Raw genomic sequence first — 25,736 nt, 5'->3', positions numbered from 1 at the left:
ATGCATGATTAGTTTGGATATTGCGTTCAACAGTTATAGACGTGTAAACAAAGAGTTCACTAACGCCGAAACTCGCGCGATTTTAAAGTTTTCCTTCGTTAAAGGCAAAGGCAAATTAATCCTTTCTGTAAGATTAATGGTGTTTTGGGGGATGGTACTCTATCACTTCGAACTGCAGAGGAACGGTTTCGACGATTCAGAGCGGGTGAAAACGAGACCATGGATAAGCCAGCCGACCAGACCTGTGACGACGAATATCGACCAAATCATGGAAAACATCGAGTTAGACCGGCATGTGGCATCTCGTGACATCGTTCAGAAGATGGAAGTTAGTCACCAAACCATTTTAAACCATCTGCTGAAGGCTGGATACACCAAAAGCGTGATGTTTGGGTGCCGCATGATTTGACGCAAAAAACACTTCTGGACCGAATCAACGCCTGCTATATGCTTCTGAAACTAAACGAACTCGACCCATTTTTGAAGCGAATGGTGACTTTCGACGAAAAATGGATCACATACGACAATATCAAGCAAAAACGATCGTGGTCGATGGCTGGTGAATCGTCCCAAACAGTGGCCAAGCCGGGATTGATTTTGCTGTGTGTTTGGTAGGATTTGAAGAGAATCATCCACTATGCGCTGCTCCCATATGGCCAGACGCTTAATTCCACCATCTAGTACGCACAACTGGACCGCTTAAAGCAGGCGTTCCACCAGAAGCATCCAGAATTGGCCAACAGGAAGGGTGTAATGTTCCACCAGGACAACACCAGATCACAACCTTCGTTGATGACTCGTTAAAAGCTACGGGAGCTCGGATGGGAGGCTTTATCGCATTCACCATATAGCCCGGACATAGCGCCAAGCGATTATCATCTGTTCCTGTCCATGCCTTGTAGTGTAAAGTTGAACTCAAAAGAGGCGTGTGCGAGTTGTTCGCAAATAAGGAGGGGGGCTTCTACGAGGGGGTATTATGAAAATTCCGTCTAGATGGAAACAGATTATCGAACGAAATACCGCATATTTGAACTAAATCCGATCATTGTAACACTTTTTATAGAGCATTGAATAAAGACAAAAAAGCGTAAGGGAGATATTTGGCAACCTAATATTATTATATTTCTTAAAGTCGAACTTAAATTCATTTTGAATTTGTGTAATAGAAAACCAAAGTGATAAACGCAATCGTGCGATCGCCAAAGCACACGTGAGTTAATTTTAAAAATTCCAAAAAAAAAAAACTTTACAATGAACGAACACGAACACGGGTTATATGGTGCTGAATTTTGCGTGTTTTACACGCCAACGCCACCAAAAACATACAAATAAAAAATTCCGCCCCAGTCTGCTCTGAGCTTAAATGCGTTCGCGGATGACTAAATCAGAATTTAAGTTGAAAACCTAATAACGCACACAAGCACACTCGCACAGACAGTCCTGATTCAAAAAACGTGTCGAAAGAGGAAGGTACATTGTAAAAGCATAAAAACCACATATACTAGATACACATATGTACATATACTAGTATGTCCCATTGTGTAGAGTGTGTTTGCTATGTTGAAAACTCTTTTAAATTTTGTGGGACCCGGTTGCGGCACGTGTTTGCATACACAGGCTTTTCATACGATAAGCGCACATGCCAAAACGCGCCTTTTTTTGGTTTGTGTATATAATGTATACACATGTGTGTTTATGATTATGAATGAAAAAGGCGTCACATGCACCGTAAGATTTCAGTCAAGCAGTCAGTCAAGTAACTTTTCACTGTCTAGAAAAACCGAGTAATTTTCCTGAAGAATTGAAAAGAAACAAGTATGCGGAAAGTGGTGCTCAAAAGAAAAGGGAAACTGCTTATGGTGATAATATCATAAAATATCTATTAGTTGGAAGAAAGAACGTCAAAGCTTTCTGCGTTTTGATGCTCTTTTGAAAAAAGGATTAACCGCAATTTAAGGAGGGTGTATGGGTGTATCTTCGGCACCATAAAGTAAATGAAGGTCTAATCTTTTTATGAAATTTTTTAATAGATAGTAATAGATTTTGCCAGATTTTTTCGCAAAGTGGCAATTCTATTCCAAAATAAGTGTATTGGGAAGAACCTTGAACTAGCACCTTTATAATTAATATCAGAATTTTCGAACATCCGGCTGATATTACTCAATATATATATATTTTATGTGAGCAGAGCATGAGGGGCATGTTAATAGTTGTGATATTGGCTAAAATGGACAAAATCGATGGAGGCTGATTTGGTATGGTTTTCGCTTTAATTCATTCACAAATAAGAATGTGTGTTTAAGCACTATTTTAAAAGTTAAACGCAGTTAACGTTATGCATCAGTGTACTATATTCATAAAGTGCACCATGTCGTATGAGCAACACAAAATGCATGAATCACTTGTATGAATGCTGGGGTAATTTCAGATATAACTTTAACTGCTTCTAACTTTCTAAGTAATGTTTTTTGGAAAAAAAAAAATCCGACGTTTTTTATAGAGCGAAAAGTTTTGTAATACTTTTTCAAGGTTGTAGATTTACTTGCTTAAAGCAAATATCAAAAAAACTCCATGTTACATAAATACAAAGAAAAGGAAAATAATTTAGGCACGACTTATACCGAAAAAAGACTTCAGAGGGGGTTTAAAAAAACAATAAACTTCGGCAATAACGGACGCCCCAGTGTATGCCTATATATGTACATCCGCATCATGTTCCCTCATCCCTAAACTTGCAAACTCCCATTCAAGCATATTGCCTCTAAATTGCTTATTTGCATGAGACTGTGTGAGTGGCTCCACACTCCAATATTTTGTCCATAAAAGACTCAAATCGACTCACAAAAGTAATACATTATCAGGCAGCTGTTGCCAGTGCCACTACGAAAGCGCCTGCTATCCAGGGCAATAAAACATTCAAATGATAGAGTGAGTGCGAATATTAGCGGTTTTGCTTGGCACTTTTCAATGCCGCCTCGTTGAACATGGAGAAATCAATAAAAATTTGCAGCAACTTGTGTATGGGAACCACTTGCTTCCACCAGATATATGCATATTATACATATCATACATATATGTATGTAACGGGTGGGCTATCTAACGTTTTAAATTTGAATCATCTATATTTCGACAATGGAAACGTCAAATACCATTCGGAAAGTGACAGATATTCAGTAAAAAGTCTAAAATTTACGAAATGGGTCGCTATTCACTATTCTACAGTTCGCAGATTGGGCAGAAGATCGTTTGACCGAGGATGGTCAATTTTACCGAAAAATTATCTTTTCGGACGAGGCTCATTTCCACCTCGATGGTTACGTTAACAAGCAGAATTGTCGCATTTTGGGCACAGAAAACCCGCACGTAATCGTCGAGAAGCCAATGCACCCAGCACGAATCACTGTATGGCGAGGATTTTGGTCTGGTGGAATCATCGACCGATTTTTCTTCAAAAATGAAGAAGGAACCGTAACCATCAATGGTGAGCGATATCGCACAATGTTCACCGAATTTTTCTTCAAGCAAATTGAAGAGGAAGACTTGGACAACATTTGGTTCCAGCAGGACGGCGCTTCGTGGCATACAGCAAACGCTACACTCAATCTTTTACGCCCTATCTTCGAAATTTAAAATTTTACATGGCCCACCCTACATATTAGGGTCGATCCAAAAAATTTGTTTCGCTTGGCACTCTGAGAAATCGGTTAAGCTCTTAATTGTAACAGGAAAGTTTAACGGTTTTATATTAAATTTTGTACAAAACAGTTGGGCGGAGGACCTTCCTGTTACTCATATTTGGAGAGCCCTTTTTAAGGGCTGTCTATCTACCAGATTTTCAGAGTACGAGGCCGTAAACAAACATTATCGTTTTAGCCGCACCCTGGTATAAGCAGTGCAGTGTTCGTCTACATCTTTATTACAAATTGTCCTCATTGGGAGCGTGTAAGTTTTTGACGCATGATTTTGTTTATTGCATCCCTTTGTGACATTTTTTGTATTTTCCACTTCTTCGCCTTCGATCACAACATAATATTCATTTTAAATTATCACTTTTATCGTTTGTAGTTTTTCTTGTTACTTTTTAAGCTTTCGTGCGCACTTTTGATATAAATTAATATTTTAAATTTCATTTAAATAGTTTAGGCCGATTTGTTATTTCAAAATCTGTCCTGTCTGCGACGTATTTTTCTTAAAATTTTCTAACTCCAAAGGTAACTATATCCATCATAACTGGCACTAGGCAACAACAGAGGGGAGTCCTATCGTCTGATAGCTCTCCTCTCGCCAGTAGTGAAGACACTTCAGGCCTTGCTATTCCCGACCTTCATGCACCACCTAAGATCAGCAAACCACCAGTATGGCTTCTGAGAAGTGTACAGCATCACCACAGCACTTAGCTGTTTATGGCCTTAACCAATAACCGCGCTGCGAGAGGTCGTGATCTTCGTAGCGTTGATTTCCTCGCTGCACGGCACCTAACACTCTCCCACAAAATCCACAGCGAGCAAAGTCACAAACTGGACAAAGGACAAAGGAGTACACATTGCTGTTGATGGCGTTAAGATGCCGAATGTCAAAAACCCTAAGATTTTAGGGGTGTCTTTCAATAGCCTGTGCTCCTTTACTCCTCATACGACCGCGATTATTGCGCAGAGCCGCAACAAAATCCTAATGTTGCTAGCCGGCAGCACATGGGAAGAAGTCATAGAAACGTTTTTGGCAACATACAAGGCAATCGGCTGGCCGGTCGTTAACTATGCCGGTCGCCTGGTTGCAGTGAAACGCAGACGAGGAAGCTGCAGACATGTCAGAAGACTGCACCTGTAAATATAACAGGATGCCTCATACTTAACACACCTTGTTCAATCGAAAGAAATGCGATACATTTTGAAACGGATATTTTCTGGGGTTAAAACGGTGGCCATTTACGACAACGTCATGAGAAAACAGTAAGGGCTGAATCGCGGCGAGTCAACAAGTAGATTAGACAAGGTAGAAATCGCTTAAAGCCCCCAGAGCTGAGTTGGGAGGTTTCAATGCATTCAGCTTATTGTTCAGACCTGCTACGAAGTAATTACTACGTATACCTGTTCATGTCTGTGTTGAATAATCCGGCTGGTGCGAAATTTGCTTCAAAAGTGGCTTGTGAAAAACGACTGTCCAAGTTTTTTGGCAATAGATTACTCGATTTCTATGAGCTTATCATTTAGAAATTACTTTCAAAATGACAACAAGTTATTGACAAACCGTTGTATATTTCTCCTAAATCGAATTACTATAACTTTGTTAAATAAAACCTTCAATTTATCCCAATAACAATGGATTTATTTTTGTATTTTTTTTTGTTTCTGTACAGTATTAAAATTTGTTGTTATTGTTCTTCTCCATGATTTATCATACTTTGATTTGATAGATTTCAACAAAATTGCCACATGCGGCGTCCAAAATTCCGTCGACATTCACTAATTTCTCTAACTTGTTGAAATTAATGCTTTGGCGATTTTACCAAATACTCGTACAAGTGGTTTTGTAACACAAATGTTCGATACAAACACATTCCACCCAAATACATAATAATTGAAATGAAAATATTTTCAATAATTTTGCTTCAATACATCTATATGGTACACATGTACATGGAATATACGATACTTAAATAAATATTCGCGTGCCTTGTAGGGATAGCGAGCAATTATGTAGAGACGGTTCTGAGCTGATAAATTATACCTTTTGAGGCATTCTTTAAGGCAGTAGTCAGATTCTATTCAAATTCGTTTCAAAATGGATATATAAAAGCCGCTAAAGTTTAGCTTAAGAGCTTTACATATGCTCTTTATCAAGTTTTCGGTCGCTGTTCTCAAGGAATTGGTCTCCATAGGGGCTACTTCGGACTGACTAGGCAACTGAGAAATAAAGTCCTCTCTCGATGAATAAAAACAAAACTCTATAAGTTCTGTAATATATAGCAGGACGTTCATTATTTTCGTCGCTCATTATTTTCGTCCTGCTATATATTACAGAGGCATGGACGATGACAACATCTGACGAGTTCAAGGCACAATTGAAAGAAAACTTAGACTTATTCAACTAAAATCATACTAAAGATATCTAAAAGTTATTTTGTTCTTATTTGAAAGAGAAAAAAATATACTATAAAAATGTTTTTTTTTTTCTTGCTGGGTGTAATCAAAGCTTTTCCTACAGGGTATGTTGGCATTACCATACATTAAAATGCCAAAAACAATATGAAATTGCACAATGATTGTCCGCATATGAGTTTATAAACTCGAAATATTTTCAGCTATTTGTCAATTGAAGCGAAAAGTTCATCGGTTGGGCGAATTGGTTTTTGGTTTGAATTATACGTTCTGCTTTGCCGTCATTTCGGAATACACAACTTCAAGCAATTACAAGCTTGCTGAATGAAAACAAATTTTAATGGTTTTCGCAAATTGTTGACGGAAACAAAATTTGATATTTTAAGTTACAAATTTTAACAAAAGCAACAATTTAAGCATGAATGTGCGCATATTTATGTGCAGACTCACATTTTCCTATAAATTCTTTAATAAATATAAATATCAATAAGGCAATTGCTCGCATTTCTAAGCAACAGCAATTTTAATGTCAAATACACGAGTTATCCGAGCTATAATATACGCATGAAACGTATGAAATTTCAAGCGGATAGACATAACGGCAATATCGAACAATTATGTCTGACCATAATTGCACTTGAACTTGGCACTCATTGGTATTCAGTTCGCTAGAGACTCGCTTACGCTCTGACCGGTCAGCCGTCGCAGTCCTTTTAGTTCTCTCAGCAATGTCAGCACTCTTGGTTCACTTCTGTACTTCGTACGTTGTCGTACTTTGCCGCCACATACTTCTTTGCTCCCATTTTATTGCACTGCTGCATCTCGGCCAATTTTTGCATTGTTTCAAAACTTTTTCTCTTTTCCTTCTTCTTCTTCGCTGCATTCAATTGCAGTTCTGAGGTTTTATTGGCCCACTGATATTAATAGCTACTGAACTGTGTTAATAGCTCTCGCTATTGTTGCTGTTGGCTGATAATCTCGCTCCGTCGTGCAGAAGTACATGACAAAAGTTTTTATTGCCACGAACTAATTCTGTGCCTATTTTCAGTCATTTTGCATAACAGAATTGCATTTCCAGCACACATTATACAATAATATGCGTGTGTATGTGTGTGTGATTTTTGCTTTGTCCTGGTTTTGACTACACATACATCTATTGATTCCTGCTAGCCTCTGATATTTGCATGAGCATAACCTTTTCTCCACATTCTTTGCTCCGTTAGTTATTCAGTCATTTTGGAAATCCAATTTCTTTTTGATGCCTGTGGATTTTCACAAGACAAATGGCAGTTTAAATGCACAATTAAATTGTCAAATAGCTTTGTACTTTAAAGACAATTTAGGAAGCTTAGCATAATTTAGGACTTTGACATTTAACGCATGAGAAAATGGAGATTGTATCTCTTTTGATTTGAATTTTCTTAACATTTGTTCAAAATTTCAGCAGGAAATGTTATTGAATGCTAATGCAGAGATACAGGGTTTGAACGGAACGTAATAGGACTGATTTTCTTCCCCCGCGACTGTACTTTGGATCGTGGATTCGGTAGAGGGCGTTTCTAGCTAACGAACGAGCGGCTACCATTGTCATTTGTTTATTAACCAAAAGACCTCAAATTCAAATGAAATAAGTGATTTTTTTTTCGACATGTGGTTTTCAAGAACAAATAAATCCATTATAGTGTAATGTTATGGTCAACACTTAAGCTTTATCATAAAGAAGTGACCGCCGTGGATGGTTCAAATAAACTTCAGGCGCAATACCTTCAAACACTTTTTGTAGCAATTAGAGTCGTATGTCAGCAGTGACGCACTGAGTATTATCTTCCAAAATGTCAATCGCTTCTGACTTAACTGCTTAGACAGGCGAATTCACATAACCCCATAAAAAATAGTCCAGCGGTGTTAAATCGAACGTTATTGGCTAACGACGCTAAATAATGCGTTCCCAAAAGTTTTCTTAAAAAAATTGTTTGTTTCATTAGCTATAGAGTATGTAGCGATATCTTGTGGGAATCAATGGTTGTCTACATCACCATCCTACATTTCAGGCATTTTTGAAAAAACATTCCTCTCTGCCCACAGAAAACTCTATAGTATGACTGTTTTAGAATGTAAAGACGTCTCAACAATGGCTTGTGAATTATTATCACACAAAAATATAAATATTTTTTTTATAAAAAAATACAATCCTTTTAAGTACTTACATGACAATTTTATTTTAACAATATTTAAATAATTTTAGATCGGCAAAGTGTGCGAAAAGGTGTGGGTCCAACAAATGGCAGCGGAATATGGCCAAAACAAAATCTTGGTACAGGTAGTACAGTATTCTATTGATGTTTCCTACAACCTGCTAATCCCAATAGAACACCAAAGCCTACTCGTTGTTGTTGTGTATACAAACATAACTAATATATGTGTTTGAACCTCTGCGTACCCGAGTATATGTGTCATAACCTAAAATTGTTGAATGATAGAAATCAGAAACCTGCAATTTACCTCGTATATCTTCTACTCTTTGCTGCCTTCTAATACTCCTCCGACTTAGAACTATAATTCTCAAATTATGTAATCTCCACCCGACTCGTGAGGAGACTTCCTGTGTAATATTTCAATTATTTCCGCTCCGGAAAACTGTAATTTTTTGCATTATTGCTGTACATTTTTATTAAGTATGTATTTTATATATTAACTTAATGCTTATATATTTTCTTCCGTAGACAAGAATCGCAATGCCAGTCCTTCCGTTTCCGGTGATAAAAAGTCCAGCTTGGTCGAAGCTGTTGATCCAGCCACCAGCAGCGGCGATGCCAAGCTAAAGCCCAGATCTAGGTCAGTATGCATACCTATTATTCGTTTTGCTCTATATTTACCACCCCCACTCTCGTTGCTTTGGTGGGTGTGTTACTGATGAAAGGCTAATAAAGAATATGCTCCAAATTGCAGGTCACTCATACGCCGTGCATCACGCAAAACCAAACAGCAAATCAACAACGCGTCCGATGACTGTAATTTGCAATAAAGCAGCGGAAGGAGGAGGTGTGAAAGGTTGATTAGGCGAAAATATATATAATTATATAATAAATAATAAATCACAGAAGCAAACGGACAGCAACAGCAACAAAAACTAGCAACAATAAGCAGCAAAAAAAGCAAAGACAAGCGGAAACTCAAAGTTCCAGTGTTCGACATGGGCATGGGCAAGTGTGTGTATGTGTGCGTGCTGGTGTTTGTGTGCAAGTAAGTAGGCATAGACACGTGTGTGTGTGTGTACTCTGTGAATATGTACAATTTTAATTAACAGTCGTCAAAGCGAATTCACCGCAATGTTCGCGTGAATGATGACGCAGAAAAAATTACACATTTTGATATGAACGCTTAATTCGAACTATTCTACTTATAAAATATATAAAAATAACAAAAACAAAACAAGTGTCGTTGATTAGACAGCAAATAGCTATGGTTTTTTCGATATGAACATAAATGCGTGTGTGTGTGTGTTGCTACATATGTTTGTTTGCACATATACAAACATACTGACGTAGGTGTGTATGTATAGGCAGGCAGTTATTGCGGTTAAAAAGCGACAGATTAACGGTTTGAAAAAATTAAAAGAATATGTAAACAAATATTTTCAACTTTTACTAAAAAATTTATATATAACATATTGTAGTTTAATGACGCACTAGTTGTTATTCAAATTTAACAAATAATAATTAAAATGATAAGCGTAATTTTTTTATAAGTATTAAAACATAATTACAAACACATGCGGTTAAACTAACAATAATTGACTTGCAACAACAAAACAAAGTTTATGTAATTAGTTTTAGGTAAAAAAAGTTAAATTTTTTTCTTCTATAAAGTATAGACGTTGTGTTTGCATACCATATTGTGAAACAGTCATATTTTTCATTTAAAAAGTACAACTGCATTGCATTTATTAAATTTTTTCAACAATTTAATGTTTTTATTCAATTTGTTATACAAGCATTAACACTAATTTGTACATTTTTATATAATTTACGAGGTTTGACAATTAAGTAATGAGACTGATTTTATTGCCGCGCTTGTGGTAAACCTGTGGCCTTGAAATTCCCTTTCTCGTGTTCCGGCATCCCTCCCCTCTCCATTGATATATGTACCATCGCTGTAGATTGTTTAGTTCGCCTGCTGCGTCAAGTTGAGTAGACGTGTGTTTGTAGTGCTCGTCACGAAAATGGAAAAACGAAATCAAGAGCAACGCGTCACGATAAAATTTTGCGCCAGATTGGGCGAAACAGCTTCGGAAACGTACGCTAAAATTGTAAGAGTGTATGGTGATAGTGCTCTTAGTCGTGCCAAAACTCACAATGGTTGTCTCCGCGCGCCCCCCGCCCGAAAAAAGCTCGCATGAGCAAGTCGAAGGTGAAAACGATGATTATTGCCTTTTTTGATAGCCGTGGAATCGTCCACAAAGAATTCGTTCCACCGGGGAAAACTGTGAATCAAGTCTACTATTGCCAAGTACTCGAAAGATTGCGAAAACGAGTCAACAGGGTGCGCCCAGACATCGCTCGTAACTGGATCCTTCATCACGACAACGCGCCGTGCCACACCGCCCTCAGCGTGTCCCAGTATTTGGCCTCTAAAGGGATCGCCGTGTTGCAACAGCCGCCTTATTCGCCCGACATGTCACCCTGTGACTTTTTTTTGTTTCCTAAAACAAAATCGGTGGTGAAAGGAACCCATTTTGAGTCAATTACGGACATCCAGGCCGCCGTGACGAGGGTACTCGCGGACATCCCAGTCGAAGCGTTCCAGAAATGTTACGAAGCGTGGAAAACACGCTGGAATCGCTGTATAGCTAGCCAAGGGGACTACTTTGAAGGAGATGGCAGAATTGTAGAATAAATTTCAAATATACGGTTTTTATGGAATCAGTCTCATTACTTAATTGTCACACCTCGTATTTTGCCTTTTATTTCTGTTTCTGTTTCGAGTTTCTTTACAAGTGTGATCTTTGCTATAACCCTCCACCACAGAACATAGTGGGCTTGAATATGGTATTAAGAGCCCAAGTACCACTTTCGATGAAAGATCATTCTTTTTGATAATGGCTCCTCTACAACAGTATGAGGCACCAATGCCTTTTTTGCTACCCAGGATGAGCCCTAGATATTTCACTGTATCCGCCGATTGCAGACGGATGCCTCACATTTGCGACAGCAGTACCACCGGGATCTTCTAAATTCTAGTACATAAAAACAATTCCGTTTTAGTTGGGTTGAAGCTGATATATCCTTGCCTCAACTAGTTTCCTTTGACCACAATGACTACATCGTTTGCCTGGACAGTCACGATACTTAAGCAGGTGATCAACGACCAGGATTCATATAAGAGGAAAGAGAACTCGATCTTGTGGGGAGCACGTGCGTTGCCCCATTGCGTTTCAATTACTCTGTCGCACAGAAGACTGAAAATGAGGTGTTTGAGATTTCATTGAACCCAAAAACCTTTCAGAACAGTTACAAATGTTTCCGGCAGGACGTTACTGAAAGCTTTCTCAATATAGAGGAAGGTCCCAACAGCGAATACTTCAACCCTAATGGCTTCGTCAAGCCATACCACGATAATATGCTGAGCAGTATAGATTGACCTACCTTTACAATAAGCATGTTGCGCTCCTCATAAATGGCACCTCGGAATGCGACGCCGTATGTACTAGTGCATCAGTCCCTCCAGAGTTTTTAGTAAGAAGGAGAACAGGCTGATGGTCCTGATATCTGAACTGAATACTTCGATTCACTTGGGTCAGATACTTGACCAGCATGCTTATCACCGCAGCATTCCACGATCTTGGCAGACAAGCAGCTGTCTGCCTTTAGCTTTCTAGTTAGTACTTCTGCGACCTTGTAGGGTTTTTCATTTCGGCCATTTCTGATGAGGGTCTCGCTGCCATACTCAGTGTCCGAATACCGCAACCACTAGCCCAAGTTTCTATCAAAATCCTATAGACCTAATCCTACTCATAATCCAGTTCTAAAACAAAAGTCGTCCAGGAGTTGAAAAGACATGAAGGCCGCAGGTCATTTAGCGTTACCCAGGATTGGGTATTGGCATATCTTATGAGCTCAAAACACACATTTTCTTCAAAAGTACAAACATCAGCTTCATTTATAGTAATTATTGTTGAATATAAAAAAAATACTTAGGATTTTCGTGAGAACTTAGCTTCTAGGAGATCTTTTGAATTTTCCCACAAAAATATGCTAGCATTCCTGCGCTCCATTTTCCTTGATAACGCTTCGCCATTAATAAAATGACATGATGGAACATTTCGCCTTGTCATATCGTCACTCACGGCACCAAAATTTGCCGGAAAGAAATTTAGATTAGAGTCTAGGATTAGAGTTTTTAAGAATATATTACAACCTAAATGTGGTAGATTGGAAACAATACTGACAGAAGTGCCAACAATACATCTGAGGACAAAATGAATATTCAGGAATAAATAAGCGATATTTTTTCCATGGTTACATATCATGATTTTCAAAAAATTATTGCTGACCACAAAATAATTTTATAATTCCACGGCCACAGCTGCGGAATATGTTAGTATGCAAATCCTCAATCAACAACTGCATAAAACATTAGAAATTTGAATTTCCAAAACACCGCTCAAATGCCGAATTTGCATGGCAAAAGCTTTGCGCGAGCTTTAAGCCTATTTGCACATTGCCTTGCAATTCTTCGCAATGCATTATTTATTTTATCAGAATTTATGAAGCCTAAGAGCTCAATGGATTTTTAATTATGCATGACAACTGCATGGTATTTTCACCTATACACAAACACACAAATATTTTTTCGGTTGTAAAGGGTGATTTTTTAAGAGCTTGATAACTTTTTTAAAAAAAAAAAACGCATAAAATTTGCAAAATCTCATCGGTTCTTTATTTGAAACGTTAGATTGGTTCATGACATTTACTTTTTGAAGATAATTTCATTTAAATGTTGACCGCGGCTGCGTCTTAGGTGGTCCATTCGGAAAGTCCAATTTTGGGCAACTTTTTCGAGCATTTCGGCCGGAATAGCCCGAATTTCTTCGGAAATGTTGTCTTCCAAAGCTGGAATAGTTGCTGGCTTATTTCTGTAGACTTTAGACTTGACGTAGCCCCACAAAAAATAGTCTAAAGGCGTTAAATCGCATGATCTTGGTGGCCAACTTACGGGTCCATTTCTTGAGATGAATTGTTGTCCGAAGTTTTCCCTCAAAATGGCCATAGAATCGCGAGCTGTGTGGCATGTAGCGCCATCTTGTTGAAACCACATGTCAACCAAGTTCAGTTCTTCCATTTTTGGCAACAAAAAGTTTGTTAGCATCGAACGATAGCGATCGCCATTCACCGTAACGTTGCGTCCAACAGCATCTTTGAAAAAATACGGTCCAATGATTCCACCAGCGTACAAACTACACCAAACAGTGCATTTTTCGAGATGCATGGGCAGTTCTTGAACGGCTTCTGGTTGCTCTTCACCCCAAATGCGGCAATTTTGCTTATTTACGTAGCCATTCAACCAGAAATGAGCCTCATCGCTGAACAAAATTTGTCGATAAAACACATTTCGAACCGAACACTGATTTTGGTAATAAAATTCAATGATTTGCAAGCGTTGCTCGTTAGTAAGTCTATTCATGATGAAATGTCAAAGCATACTGAGCATCTTTCTCTTTGACACCATGTCTGAAATCCCACGTGATCTGTCAAATACTAATGCATGAAAATCCTAACCTCAAAAAAAATCACCCGTTATTTTAATGCTATTAGTTGAAACGCTGCGCTTTTGCCGGAATTTTGAACAAATAAACACATACTTTGCCCAAAAATTACGGTGACATTGTATTTATTTTGAAAATTCTTTATTTATTCTTCCAAATCAATTTCATCCCCTTCAAAGTAATCCCCTCCCGATGCAATGCACTTATGCCAACGGATTTTCCAATCTTCGAAACACTGGTTGTAGTCACTTTCCGGGATGGCCTTCAGTTCCGTCTTCGCCGCGGCTTGAATCTCCTCTATCGTATAAAAACGGTGTCCCCGGAGCGGTCTTTTGAGCTTGGTGAACAGCCAGAAGTCGCACGGCGCCAGATCAGGTGAATACGGTGGTTGCGGAACGATATGGGTTGAGTTTTTGGCGAAATGATCACGATTGTTTTTCCAAAAAATTCCATGTTTTCGCTACCAGTCGAGGTTTGACGCGCTTGAGGCCCAAAATATCCTTCAAAATGGTATTGGCTGAGCCTTTCGATATGCCAACTTCATCAGCAAGGTCTCTAATTGTTAATTCACGGGTTTTCAACACCAAATCTTTGATTTGTTGAACGTGAGCTTCATCAGTTGAGGTTGATGGTCGCCCTGGACGCTCTTCGTTTTCGACACGTTCACGGCCGGCTTGGAACTCACTATACCTCTTGTAAACATTTTTTTTAGATATAGCCTCATCACCAAAGGCTTTCTGCACCATCCTCAACGTATCCGCAGCAGAAAATTGAGTTAAATTGATTTCTAAAAGGATAGATAAGATTATGGGACTGATTCCTGTATGTCAGGTGACGTCAAGTTGATCCTAATCGATGGGTGTCACTTGGACAGATGTCAATTTTTTATATAACCCATAAACTTCTAAAAGTGGATCACCAGATTCTCATGGATAAAGAAAGCGTTTTGAGCTTACCTCAAATTTTAACGGCGGTTAATATCAGTTCCAAACACTTCGTTAAGTTCGCCGCAGGTAAGTCTTTCGTGATATTTCAATCTCCGTCTGATAAAATCAGGTCGATTGAGGAGAATATAGCAAGATTATTCCACCTTGCCTTTCTCCATACAGCTTTGGCAAAGAGTATCCCGCAAATATTTGGGCACACCGCATGTGGACAGCGTCCAGTCCGAACTCCTACAATCGCGGCAAGATTTGGAAGGAAATAGTTCTGAGGATCTCTTCCGATTCACTCTTGGCCACAAGAATCCTGCAGTCGTTGAAGTTCTGTTTGTTAATTAGTGTTTGCCGAGCTCACTCTTGGTATATAGATCAAACAATAGAAGCAAGAGGACATCGGAAAACGGACTCACTTCCAATCGGATATAATTAGAGTAAGGTTGCCTTCCCTAGCCAACTCATTTGCGTTGGAGTTTCCAGCAATTCCACTGTGTCCGGGCATCCATACAAGTCTAATATGGATAAGGTTTGATGCTCTTGGTAACAAGGTCAGGCTCAAAGCCAGTATAGCCGCTCGTGTATCGAAGTAAATACACACCTCTCTAAAGAAAGCTGTACTTAGGAGTAGCATATCTACTGCTACCTTGATGGAAGACATCTACGTTTGAAAGACGCTACAGTGGAGGACTCGGCTTCTTAGGGCGGCTTTCGGCTTCTTCTCGGCTTTGCTTTGCCCAATCCTTGATAAATACCATCTTCCTGCATCCCTCGCAGGACTTTGAGCCGAGAAATAATGGTCAAAAGCAGGTTCCGTGATGTAGTTGCTGCTGTAAAGATGCATCTAAGGAGGTGTAGAATTTCAGTGTGCCATTGGCTGTTACCCAACATACATATACCATTTCATTACTCACTCTCGTAAGATCTTCCTATCCAAGGTAAGCCCCTCGTTCTTCATCCTGTCCACCGGTTGAAAAATAAAGCTTTCCCACGAGGTGAGAGTAACATCAAGGATTTTTTAGCTCCTGTGAATCATCTAGTTCAGTTTTATTTGGATTTCTGGCTAATCCATTCCTATCTGCCCATTTGATTATCACATTTAGATACTCTTGGGTTAGATCGTAAGATGTGTTTAGCGGTGTTTCCTTTAACCAGAAAAGTTACAATGTCCACGAAGGCAACCAGCTCGCACCTCAAGTTCTTTCAAAAGGTCTTTCGCTACCAGGAGCCAAAGCAAAGGGAAAAGGATGCCACCTTTCATGTGACCTCTATTTACTTTCCGAAATTCCCGTGGACTTCCAACCAGCCTTTGCTGTAGGATGCTGAGCACTTCACAGCCGGTCCTTGGTATTCGGCCCTTGGGAGTCACGAAGATCTCATTTGGAAATTGAAACTAGAAACTCAGTCTTAGCACACTCAAATATGTTATATTGAGGCAAATTCGTACATACTTTACCGTTACTCGTTACCATTTGTAGAAGATATTGTTCAACTTAACGTCAGGGTACTTAACTTTGGAAAACTCGCTTGCTTCTTACTTATACGATGGGCTGTTGGCCTCTAGACCGGCCACAACCTACTGGCATCATAGTCGCTGGAACACCACCTATGCCTTTGTCCAGCACTATCTAGAACTCGACTTAGGTATCTAGGAGCTTCGGAGTTCAAAGAACAGGACGAAGTATCCAACGTAGACTACAAGTTGCTCTTGAGGTTCGCACAAAACGTTGATCTCCTGTGTGACGAATTCTTCACCTCAAATTAAACTGAACCAGCATCTGGTATTACCAAGGAACATATATGGCATGATAGCCGGCCAGTATAACCTAACCTAACCGAACATCAGTGGCAAATTTATAGCTCACTCTACTCTGATGCCTTCATTAATAAACATCCACTTCGCTTACATCTGTGCTGAACTCGTTTCACAGTTGAAAACAACTAGTTTTCAAGTTTTCCAAGGATATTTACAACTTTTGGTACGATTTCATCATTTATCCAGAATGAGTTTATCAACTTTGCATTATTCACATACATAAGCACACATACCTACATTGCAATTATATGGCATCCTTGCGCACATTTATGTTTGCGAAAATTTGTTTTTAATTGTCTGAAACTTCAAGCAATGCCACTGTTCACTCGCTCATTTTTCAAGAGTTTGATTATTAAAATTCTTCCTGATATGACTACACCGTTGCCTTGCCAATTTTCGTATCACTTACCACCGGCACAAATACATACAAGCATATCAACTATATACGTATGTTGACGTGTCTACGATAATATAGATGCGCCTCGCAGGCCTTAGACACCGTTTGTTGTCGCCTTAACGGCAGTTAATAAGTTCAGTTGTTTTTGCTGTTTTTCGGTTGTCATGCAAACATGTATGCATGTGTGTATGTGTGCTTTGAACTTTTTAATTGTGCTCGAGAATTGTTCGTACCGGCTCACAGCACTCACAAAGCTCCCGAGTTTGTGTGTTGTTGTTTTTACCTTCCGACATCGCTTTGCCTCACACACAATCTACTGTACATATGCAGGGCAAACTAGTGTAGAAGTCTACATTTTGGCGCAATAAATATGTTTATGGGAATGAAATTGCTGAGGAAATGATGTCAGTGTGTCCCAGCTTAAGTGAAAGTCATTAAAATTTTCGTATTTATCCATTTCGTGGTGAAATTGTTATCAAGTGACTGCTGAGTTCAATTATTTCTTAGAGTTATCGAGATTCGACCAAAAGCAATTAAGCTCATAATTCTATGTAACCTTCTTCGGAAATTGAAGGCCTCATTTGTTTGGATTATAAAATGTCTGCCTCTGAGTGCACAGTGCATTGGTTCCACATCAAGTTTGACTCACTCAGATATGCTATGGGGTGTATAAGCAGTAAAGACAGCGCGGAGAATACGATGGATGCGGAAGCAATCCGAAGCTTAATTCATGGATTTTTGGCATCGTTTTCACTGGCTGTGACACGGTACATTGCCTTGGTGACAGCAGCACTTTTTCTTTCTTCAAATGCGGCCATTTTTCAGCGACTTCGTACTTCAAACGGTCCAATAACGTTATGTAATAGTTGCTCTTACAAACCCTTCCTTTTTCAACTTATTCCATATGCATTCCAAAATGCAAGCGCCAAAACCTTACCTGCCGACTATTGCGTTTTTCCACGCTTTGGAGCGAGTTCATCGTGTGCAGTCCACTCAAGTGACTGTCAATTGAACTACGGAGTGATATGATGAAGCCATGATTCAACGACATAAGAAGTCGAATGTCATCTTACAGGTCACTGTCTAATTGGCAAACATGCTAGCAAACTGGGAACAGCACATAATGACTTTTGCAGAAGCTATCAGGAAGACGAAGAACAGACTTAAAAATATATTTTATGCTAATGCAAATGTTTCTCATAGGATAAAATTGCATCTTATAGTCGAGGGATTCTTGACGATACATATTTCTGACTTTCGTTTCGTACTGAAAAGCTTTTGAAGCACGGGGTGGTTCAGAGTGGAGAGAGTAGAGAGAGGTTATTTTAGTCCCGATGGTTTCACAATAGGCCTCCCTTTTATAGTAGGAGGAAAACATCATCGTATGCCGAACTTTAGTCCGCTAAAGCTAACCTACACCCGACTCATATCTGTCCCACGGAACCACCGGATTAAGTATTGCTACATGGGAGAGAAAAAGACTCATTTATCATACGGACATACTGACACCTATTATACTATATATGTATGTCCCAGTTTCGTTATATTTAGAGCTGACACATAAGTGTCGTTCTGATCAAATTTTCGACTAAAAAACTGCCGCCAACTGAAGTTTTTGACTTTTCCCTTACATTTGAAAAATGAGGACATTGAAAAAAGTCCACAAAAAAAAATAAGTGCTCAGAGTTTTCTATGCACTCTGTATACATCGTACAATACTAAAGTCGTGACGGAACTGATAGCTTCTAAAGCATCTAAGTCCATTTAGTATTTGGATTAGGTGGTTAGGTCTCCTAAAGTATTAGGTACGCCGACAGAGAGCCACTCTACCTATATGAGACCGTAATGTATAGAAGCACTTCCTCAATCTGATAGAATAGGATTTGAACTGCATTGTGTCTTCACTTTTCGATTTCGCCAACAGTCGGTTGGGGCTGAAATCTTGAATAATTTGATCCGTTTAAAAGGGATCTTGAGTTCTTCCTGTAGTAGGTCTATCATAAGGTATAGAGCCACCTCTTCACTTTACTTGAAGTCGGTTTCAGCTAAAATATTGTACGATATAGGTTTGGAATATATTAGGTCCGTTGAGAACGATCCTACGGAGTAGAGAAGGGAGCGATCTTAAGTCTTCTTCTTCTTCTTTATTCGCATAGACAACGCTTACGCGGTTATGGCCGAGTTTATACAGCGCTTCAGTCGTTCTCCCTTTTCGCTGCTTGGCGCCGAGGCTGTTGCTTCCTTTTCATTGGCGCGCTTTTTACGTGAAGGGTCCCAAACCCAGCGCACAACCCTGGAGAGGGATCGTTCGCCTTAAAACGGATATCATTTGACTACCCAGATGAGGTTGCTTGAGGTTTAAAAGAATCGTTTCTGGGCTCTCCAAATGAATGGCACTCAGAGAACTTTCCTCACTTGCGTGAACTTCTACACATGATTCCATCCTCCGAGCGATCCTATTTAAATACCGCCTACAAATTCGTCGAAATTTTTATTGTTAAGCATAAAAATGTTTTCTGTAGATTTCACTATGTTTTTATGAAGATTTGCGTAGACATATTAAATGATTTTGGTTACCAGCCTTTATATCCATTTAATAGAGTTGTTCCCTTGATAGAGTATACTTCATAAACTTAATGGAGATGTCCGCTTAATAGAGTGTCCATTTAATAGAGCTTTCACGATATTTTTTTTATATATGAATTGTTTTACTATGCTCTCTTCTAAGTCGATTCAAACTGGACACAGTGTGCTAAATTTTACTAAAATCGGTTCAGTATTTTAGGAGTCCATCGCGGACAAACAACGTGACACGTACTTTTTTTGTATAAAAATTAAAAGCACACTTCATTTTTTATTTTTTTGGACATACATACATACATAATAGAAAAAGTTCACATTAAAAGCACACTCTTTACAATTTTATAAAATAAATCAATCTCACAAAAAATCTAGAAAATTTAGAAAACTTCTCAAATAAACTAAGTAGAACTTTACAGTTACTGCACACTTTTGAACTTAATGCACAAGACAATTTACACGTAAACAAAATACATATGCACGACTTTACTCAATACTAAATGCTAGACTTATTGTATATATGTATATTTACATGTATACTTACATTGTGACTAAAAAGTACCCGGAAATTGTAAACTTGTACGTCTATACTTAAGGAAACTCAAACACAAAATCAAAGTAACGACATTTTGTGGCGAAATATTTGTTTTTAGCCTAGCTGCTGACCAATACACCAAAAACTGATAATATCTACTTACAAACTACTTTAAATTATGTAAAACAAATTTGTAGCTAAGGCAATTAACAAATAATTATGGAAGAGTGTTGGTTGAAGCGTTTAGTAATGGACTGAAGCGAGTTAAAAATGGACGCGTATATTTATGCATGTTTGTTGCTGTTTGTGTGTAATTATATTTAAAGAGCTAGGTATATTTGTAAGGCACTTGGGTGCAGTTATGTGTTGTAACGGTATTATAAATAATTTATGTATTTTTTTATATGCGAGAGAAAGAGTTTATCGTCTAAAAAGTTAGCTTAGATGAGTACTTGAAAGAATTTATATTTATAGAAAATAAAATTTAATGATAGTACAATTTAAATATTTATTCGAATCAAAATTAGTAATTAATAAATAAATAATAAAAATAAAAACGTTAGTTATATTAATGAAAAGGTTAAAAAAGAGCTTTGGAGCTTACTTTCACTGCAATGGCAATGAAGCCCATTTAGTAATGTTTATAAAACAAACTATTTAAAGAGAAAATTAGCAAATTGAGCGCGTGAATTTATTAAATAAATATTATATAAAGAATTTATTTTAGTAGTATGTAAGTTTTTCTCTTAGTCTTAACATTTTTTTAATTTTTTTTCCTAATTTAAAAAATATTTTTAAATAACGTGTAACTAAGTAATATTAGACTGTGCAGCTAACGGTCTATACATTGTGACCTAAAAATACCCGGAAACGCAAAATATTTGATTATTCATCAATAATTATTTTGTCGCCTTCAAAGTAATCCCCACCAGATGTAATTGATTGATTGATTGATAAACAGGGAACGCGACCTTGGGTTTTTTGTGTCCTCTCCTCTAAATATTGACAAAGTCCAAATGTCCAGATGTAATACACTTACGCCAACGATTTTTCCATGCACTTTTCATAAACACTTCTTGGGATGGCCTTCAGATTTTTCAGCGAATTATCTCTTCGATCGACCGAAAACGGGCTCCACGGAGCGGCAATATCAGTTTGGGGAACAAGAAAAAATAACACGCAGCCAAATCTGGTGAATACGGTGGTTGATCGATAGTATTCATTGCGTTTTTGGCTTTAAATTTAGTCACAATCGTGGCTCGATGTGATGATGCATTATCATCGTATAAAATCCATGAACTGTTCTTACGCAATTCCGCAATTCTCGCGCAAAGGACCCAATACGGCCAAATAAAACTCATTATTTAGCGTCTGTCCTTCCGGATCAAACTAATGATGCACCAAATTACTATTATCGAAAAAACCAATAAGCATTACTTTGATTTTGGAGCAGTTTTTTTTGGTTTCGACTCGTCTTTTTCCCACCATTCTGATGATTGTTGAGTTGTTTGCATCTCAAACTCATAAATCTATGTCTCGTTGGCTGTAATAATGCTCTCCATGAATGTGGAATCGAAATTCACATGATTAAGCATGTCCGAAGAAACCTGTTTAAGGTACTATTTTTTGAAAAAAAAAACGTCAGCTTTATCGGGACGAGAACAAACAAGAACCCACTATCCCATATGCACTAGGTCAGTTATTTGGCTTGCCTCGAAATATCAGCATAGCCTTGTCAGGCTGGGCTATAATACTAACCTTGAATTGATATTATAGACTTGGAATGAGATTCCAGCTAATGCAAAGACATTTAAAGTTGAAGCGATGAAGTCATCAGTCATTGACTTCAATGGGTACTACACTGGTAGTAGCAAAAGCTACAAGGTCTGGCCGAAGACTTAAATCTAGCACCGCAGGAAAGCAGTAAGACCTTGGGGTTCGCTCCAATCTTCTTTTTGAGTTTGGCACTTTGAAGAGATTTATTGTAGGTATGTTCAAACCAAAATTCAGGTAGACTTGAAGAATTCGCATTGAGGCCGCGCGCGGGACCCACGGCAACGCAGAGGTTTTAAATCGGCCGCGAACACAAAGAAAGTGGATGCATTTTTTTCAATAGCCTTTTTTTTGACAGTATGAAACGATTTGGCGCATTTTACATCGAGATCATAAATTGCAAGAACTGTAAACGCTCGATCTTCCAAAGCGACATCACTTCGCTCTATGGGCTTTTAGAAGCTGAACGATCAAAATTAGCTTATTTCTCATTTGTGAAGGGTATTCTAGCTTCCATGCTACTTAAGGTAACATGTTTGCTTTTTTTATTACTTTATAATGTATTTCTGTTTCAGCAATCTTCACAAAGTTTCACTATTTTACATTTGAGAATAGCATTTGCACTTTAGCTGACATAACCTTAAAAAAAAATAAATTAACTCCGAAAATAAAAATGAATATAGTATGTAGCTTGTAATTGCATAAAATAAGTTAATGACAAATAAATTTTTGGTAAAATGTTTAAGTTTTTGTTAGTAGGTTTGTAAATCGTAGCAACAAATGAAAACGATGCAAAGTGAATTGTGATTATAAAAACAAAAACAAGAGCAACTACAACAAAAAAACTTAGAATGAGTAAAACGTAGTATTTGTATTAAAGTATTAAATGAAATATATTGTAGTATATAAAAACATAAATATTAGAAGAAAACAAGTAAATCACTAAGGTAAATAAATAAACGACAACGTTTCGATTTAAAATTTACAAAAAAAACAAACAAAGCAACAAAAAATTATGAAGATAATATTAAAATTTTGCGGTACAATTTTTCTCTCTTTTTACAAAAATATAAACCATAGAAAAAAACAAAGAATATAAACACTTTATTGCTAAAAAAATGCAGAAATGAAATCCCGTAAGCGTTTGGAAGACAAAAAACAAACTAGAAATGGACCAGTGCAGAAGCATTTGAAAATGCTAAAAAATTAAAAACTAATTATGAAACTTATTGGAAACGAAAAATAAAATAACAAAAAATGCATAGAAATACAATTTCTGGGCAATCTGTGGTCATACAGGGGAAAGCAGGTGCGTTCTTGCACTTGTAGGCATTAAAACGGTTACTCGATTTCTGACAAAACTATGTGTCCAATAGAAAAAACTTATATGGCAAAGTTGTAGATAATGAAAGGATCTATAACTTTTGTATGAACATCTTTTTCACATAACCTCCAGATTTATGTGAAAATTTTAAACAACCCAGTACTTGCGCTGTCGCTAAATCTTTTTGGCTCAAAATCGATTACAAAAGATCTAATGATCAGTAAGGCTAGCCTCTCCCCAATTGTGAGGCTTTCACAAAGGCCATTGTCCTATTGGCGTTCATGCTGTAAGGCTGGCAATCTTACCAGACGCCAGCTAGAGAGAAGCTGCATGCAAGAAGACGAGGTGAAAACAACTTAACTGTCCCGCGTTTGTGAGGTCATAGCTTAAACGCTTGGGAGCGCATACCTTCAGGTAACTCACCGAACTGGCGGGAATAGAAATTGAACGGCTGTGCAAATTTGTATTGACTACTAAGCGATTTGGTAATTTAAAAGTTTGAACAACTCATGTGTTCTTCTTTTCCATGGCTTCACAAAGGACTGCATATAGCAGTTCAGGTGCAATCGCTTCAGCCATCTATCCTAATCTAACCTAACTTTCAAAACTCAAATACATTGTATTTTTTCTAGAGAAAACATTAAGGATGAACACTTATTTCGACTTATCGAAAAAAATTTCAAACAAAAAATCTAACCTCAAAATATCAGCGTTTTTTTTAAAAGTCGGTGGGCTAGGTTGACATCTCTGCTTTAAAAACTCACGAAGAATCAGTGCAGTATACGACGATCATTATATTGGTGCAAAAACCAAGAATTGTCGGTCCATAATTTCGACCTATTTTTACGGATAGCTACGCGCAAATGACGAATGGTCGAAAGGAATTCGGAGTGCACCACAACTCGATAATCATAGAAAACAGACAACATAACCTTGATTTTTGACTGCATTTAGGTGTTTTTTTTCAGCTTCTGCTCACCTTTGCCACGATATTCGACCGATTGATCACCTGTTTCCGGGTTATAAGCATAGATCCAAAGTGGTTTTCACTGATACTTCCGATATTCCAACGCTGACAGTAAGATCGCTAACTCTTAATCATCGATTCTCAAGCACCAACTCCTTTAATTTATTTACGTGTTGATCATCAGTTAATATTGATGGCCGTCCTGGACGTGGTTCGTCCTCAATGCGTTCTCGACGCTCTTTGAAAACTGTGTACCAATCAAAAGCACTTACTCGTGCCAAACAATTATCACCGAAGCTTTTCTCAACACTCTGAACACTTCGGCTTTAGAAATGTGTTCACGCACATAACATTTAATGGAAAATCTTTGCTGAATAATTTCACTCATCGTAAAAATCGCCGAATGCACTTGATGTACATACTTCAGAAAGACAAGTGAATACTAAGCACGCATGATTATTTTGATGTGACATTCGGCACAGCTGTCACTGACAGTCATAAGAACCCAGAACAAAAGTAATTCGACGAATGGGTTTTCGGGTGACATTAAATTAAAAAGTCTTACTATTTTTGGCCCAAAGCAGTACACAAAAGTTATAGGCCTTTTTGCCATATAATTCTTTCCTATAGCACTCGTAATCTTTCATCGGAAATCGAGTTAAACTATTTTTAAACCTTAAAAATACAACTACGCTCTTCCCCTGGCACTTCGCGACCACAAATCGCCGATAAAATATATTTCTTTTAATTTTTATTATTTTATCTTTCTCTTTTCCAGTTAGTTTCATTCTAGTATGATTTTTTTTTTTTGCTTTCAAATCTGGTCTGGTCTAAAAAGCGCAACTAAAAACAAAATACGAAAAAAAATCTGCATATATGTATGTACATACATAGATGAGTATACATATATACTACATATGTATGTAGGTCCGAATGTACTGCAAAGCAAAACAAATAATTATATTCATTGAAGTAGGTACATATGCATATATTATATGTGTAAAGTGGCAATACTGCATTGTAGTTAATTAATAGCGATGATCAAAAAACAAGCATTTTGCACTTTGGGCATTTAGTAATCTCCGGCATTTATATAAATCAAAAAGAGTTAGCTAGAAGGCGCAGATAACGCTTAGCTAATGTGTTACGTAATGAATTATTGAACTAAATGCGATATAATATTTATGTAGGTTAGAGCACGTAAATGAGAGTATGCAAGTGGAAAAGCCGACAAATATCATATAGTAAAATATATTTAATTTTGTTATCCAGCTAATAAAAAATAAAATTAATTTAAGCAGCGTAGAGTATTTGGGTGTATTGCCGGATTATATAATACAAATAGGAAATTGCTAACGGCGAGAGATGTTTATTAAATGTCCATAAATAAGAAGAATAGCTAATAAACGTTAAAAAACAACAAAAAGAAAAAAAGAAAACAAAAAGAACAAAAACAAATTCCACTGTGAATTCTTAGTTGAGAGTTAGTGGTAAGTAATATAGTCTTTTTTTGTAATTTTATTTAACGGATGATCGATTTCGAGGT

The 25,736-nt window shown here is 37.7% G+C and overlaps 1 protein-coding gene across 3 annotated transcripts in view; it reads left to right on the top strand.

The window, feature by feature from the left end:
- LOC105228997 (GTP-binding protein Di-Ras2) overlaps positions 1 to 11,121 on the top strand; it is a 70,890-nt gene extending 59,769 nt beyond the window's left edge. Inside the window, exons 5-7 of one of the 3 annotated variants that reach the window (XM_049453208.1) lie at positions 8,344 to 8,412; positions 8,822 to 8,933; positions 9,048 to 11,121. In XM_049453208.1, coding sequence (XP_049309165.1) covers positions 8,344 to 8,412; positions 8,822 to 8,933; positions 9,048 to 9,123 — 257 coding nt within the window. In that variant the 3' untranslated portion in view covers positions 9,124 to 11,121. Of the gene's footprint in view, positions 1 to 8,343; positions 8,419 to 8,821; positions 8,934 to 9,047 lie in introns of all 3 variants that reach the window. The other 2 variants (XM_049453207.1, XM_049453209.1) reach the window with 2 other exon arrangements.
- The last annotated feature ends 14,615 nt before the right edge of the window (positions 11,122 to 25,736 follow it).

Source organism: Bactrocera dorsalis, chromosome 3 (genome assembly GCF_023373825.1).
Source record: "Bactrocera dorsalis isolate Fly_Bdor chromosome 3, ASM2337382v1, whole genome shotgun sequence".
Lineage (NCBI taxonomy): Eukaryota > Metazoa > Arthropoda > Insecta > Diptera > Tephritidae > Bactrocera > Bactrocera dorsalis.
Note: the sequence above shows the minus strand (reverse complement) of the source record. Positions and strands in the feature narration are given on the sequence as shown.